The 3,313-nt window shown below is 32.7% G+C and overlaps 1 protein-coding gene across 1 annotated transcript in view; it reads left to right on the top strand.

Moving 5' to 3' along the window:
- Nucleotides 1-3,010, top strand: part of VPS13C (vacuolar protein sorting 13 homolog C (S. cerevisiae)) — a 183,907-nt gene extending 180,897 nt beyond the window's left edge. The window contains exons 82-83 of the mRNA XM_010840782.1: nucleotides 770-853; nucleotides 1,146-3,010. Coding sequence (XP_010839084.1) covers nucleotides 770-853; nucleotides 1,146-1,247 — 186 coding nt within the window. The 3' untranslated portion in view covers nucleotides 1,248-3,010. The remainder of the gene's footprint in view (nucleotides 1-769; nucleotides 854-1,145) is intronic.
- Nucleotides 3,011-3,313: the final 303 nt, after the last annotated feature.

Genomic DNA, 3,313 nt, shown 5'->3' with positions numbered 1-3,313 from the left:
CTATTTTCACCCTTAAAAAAAAAGTAGAAACTGTTATTCCAAAGATGGTAATTTCTATATTTTTTCCTAAGCAATAATTATGTTATCTCTATTACTGAAACTATTTAAAAAATGCTTACTGAATTATAAAATTCAATAGTTAGAGATGTAAGTACTATTATCCTTTATGTTTCCTTTCTTTTCAAAGAAGTTTACAAGTAAAAGAAACCACTTATGAAACCATGCCATTTTGTATTTCAGCCTTACCTCATTGTAGAGTTTCAAAACTGAAAGAGTGCCTTGGTATATGAAACATAGTTTTCAGACCACTGAAAGACTGTGTCTTTCCTGTCAGTATGCATGTATATTACAGTTCTCTCAGTTATCACTTTCCTTTCACATCAGAGGTGAGAATTGACTCAGTGTATTTTACATTATGTACAAATTTTATCTATCAGCCAAGGAAATAAAGGGAGGGTTTTTGATTTGTCAGATGTGATGAGTTATCAAGTGGTATCTCTGTACGTGATTTATCATCGCCTGCAGAAAGCCATCATTTTATGCAGATAGATGTATACTGATCCAATTTCACAAATTCTAACAACTCACAAATATGGAGTCACTATACTTGTACCAAAAATGATTTATTTCTTATCAGACCTGAATATGTGTATTTGGTTAGTCTGCTGATTATAAAATAGAGTTGACATTTAAGCACTCAATTAAAGGTTATAGGTTTTTTTCCTTCCCCATAATAATTTCTTTTCTGTTATTATTTGTTTTGAAACAGAGACAAGGTCTGTTCCAAAAAAAAGATAGTGCCAATCAAGGCTACATTCAGAAAATTTACCTGCGGGATACCACCACGGCAGAGGTAAATGATTTATTTTAAAGAATGCTCCCTCCTTTTTTTAGCTGAAAGACAAAAAAAAAAAATCTGTTATTATTAGCAACAGTCACCACTTTTCCCAAAAGATCTTCAAGTTGAAGCTTTGGATGGATATAAACTTGGAATAATATGTTGCGGGCAGACCAGTCTTAGCATGACATGTACTGACCGTGTATTCTTCCTTTTGGACCTGTGCGGGCAGCTCGTACCCTTGAGCGCTCCACCATGTGAGCCTGTACTTGTTTTTGCCATTTGTGATAAATATTTTGTTTTCCAGAGAGCATGTCGTGCCATTGAGGAAGGACAGTCAGTGAGACAGCAGCAGAAATTGATGAAGCAACCATCACTGAGAATTCTCAGGCCCCAAGTACTGTCTTAATCACAGATCCTAGGGGCTGCTGCTGGGAGAAAAACCAATCACCGTCTTGTCTGTAAACCACTCGTCGTTGTCTTGCTAAAGAGAATTTTTCAAGGAATCCTTTAATTTTGGAATTTTTTTCTAGAGTAATTCATTTTCCATTTCCCCCCCAATTTTGGCTCCCAATTTGGCTGTGTGTTTGATAGCAGTCCATGTCCACACTGCCGCCCGATGGTCCCATTAAAGAAATACCACTTTAAATTCAGAGTGAAATTTCCATGAATGTTAAAATTGTGGAACAAGGGTAATAAACTTGTTTTTAATTACAATCCCTACTGAAAAATAAGAAAGGAGCTTAGAATGACTAGTGTTCTCTGAGAGCCTTTTAGACAATTGTGTCTTTGGACAAAATATGGTATATTTTGTTCAGTAATTGAACTGATGTAACATTTTTGGTAAACCGAGTGGTTGACTTAAGAAAGACCATTGAAAGGAGAAATGACGTGTTTCTTTCTTTTTTTTTTCCTCCAGAAAAACATTATTTTCTCTTAATAAAAACATGTCTTGCTCTGGTGCTTATTTTTCTTCCTTTCACTATAATATAAAGACAAATGAAAATCAAACCTTAAAATATCTATACTCTGTTCTCTGGAAGTTTTGGGTATTATTTACATGAACTTATGTGGCACAATTGTAATGTGCTGATGCATGAAAATATTGCACTTTAAGTTTTTCAAGTCAGGCATGAAAAATTAAATATTTTTATATACTTAGAACTTGTTTTTTATAAGTTGAAAGATTTTTAAGGGCATCATAACACTTAATTTTAACACATACCTAGAAATGTATTTTAAATACTTCTGTAGGAAGAATGAAAAATCTCTAGTTGCTTTATATGTGAATAAAATAAGGCATCTAGCCACACTGTGGAAGAATCATTGGTTGATGTGTCCTTTGAGCGAGCAGGCTCAGTTCATTTTTGTTCTTTCTGCATCTTGTTTATGCTGGTTAGAGATGCACTGCCTATTAAAGCTTTTTTAAAAATGCTCAAAAGTTTTTCATTTCCGTGGATGAACCCTACAATTTACTCATGTTTTTTAACATGACATTTACTTAAAGGCACTGAAATGAAATGAAGCTGTGCACAAACTCGGTTTGCTCTGTTTTGTTGATATGTGTGGTAATATTTTTACTATCCTTATTCATGTTTTTTAAGACTGGCCTTAAGACTTTAAAAAATGTTCCTAGTTATAAACTTACTGTAGGCTCAAAAAAAGGGGTATAATAACTAATGCCCTAAATATTTGATTCAGTATTGTTGTCTTTGCCTTTTCAACATCACTTTTTTTCTGTCAAGAAACATTTAACTTTAAGTAGAATTTCTGTATCAGTGATTAATTGCAGTTTATTCAAGTGTACTTATATTTTGTATTTATATTTTTGCAGGAATTTGAGATATCTAGTTATATTTTTCATAAATCACAGCTATTGACAGTGTCCTGAATATTAAAGTAATTAAATTGTATTGATGGCATGTACAAAACATTGAACTAAGAAAAATTAATTTACAGAAACCCAGAAATTCATCATCTCGTCGGCTTAGAAATAAACTTCCAAATATTTGTACTGTTTTTGTTTGATTTAATCCCCTAGGTGAGAAGTAATTCATTAGTGAAGTGTAATAATGTCTTTTGTGTTTTTTAAAATGCTTTGGGAGTCAACTGCTTGCATATGAACTATTGAGAGAAATTAAACATTTGGTGCATTATTTGCAGGTGTGAAAACCTTGTGGGTTTGTGTTTCATATTCAATAATATTTGCTTTTACTTTTTGTGACATGTTAGATTAATAGTTATGGAAAGCTTTTTAAAAATTTTTATTGAAGTATAGTTGAATTATAATGTCATGTTAATTTCTGCTGTACGGCGAAGTGACTCAGCTTGTATATGTACATATATATTCTTTTTCATCTTCTTTTCCATTATGGTTTGTCATAGGATATTGAATATAGTTCTCAAGAGCTTTCAAAGATGCTAAGCAGGACAAGGTTTTTCCTGGGGGTATGGATCTTCAGTGCTGAGAGAATA

Source organism: Bison bison, unplaced genomic scaffold (assembly GCF_000754665.1).
Source record: "Bison bison bison isolate TAMUID 2011002044 unplaced genomic scaffold, Bison_UMD1.0 scf7180017864146, whole genome shotgun sequence".
Classification (NCBI taxonomy): domain Eukaryota; kingdom Metazoa; phylum Chordata; class Mammalia; order Artiodactyla; family Bovidae; genus Bison; species Bison bison.
Note: the sequence above shows the minus strand (reverse complement) of the source record. Positions and strands in the feature narration are given on the sequence as shown.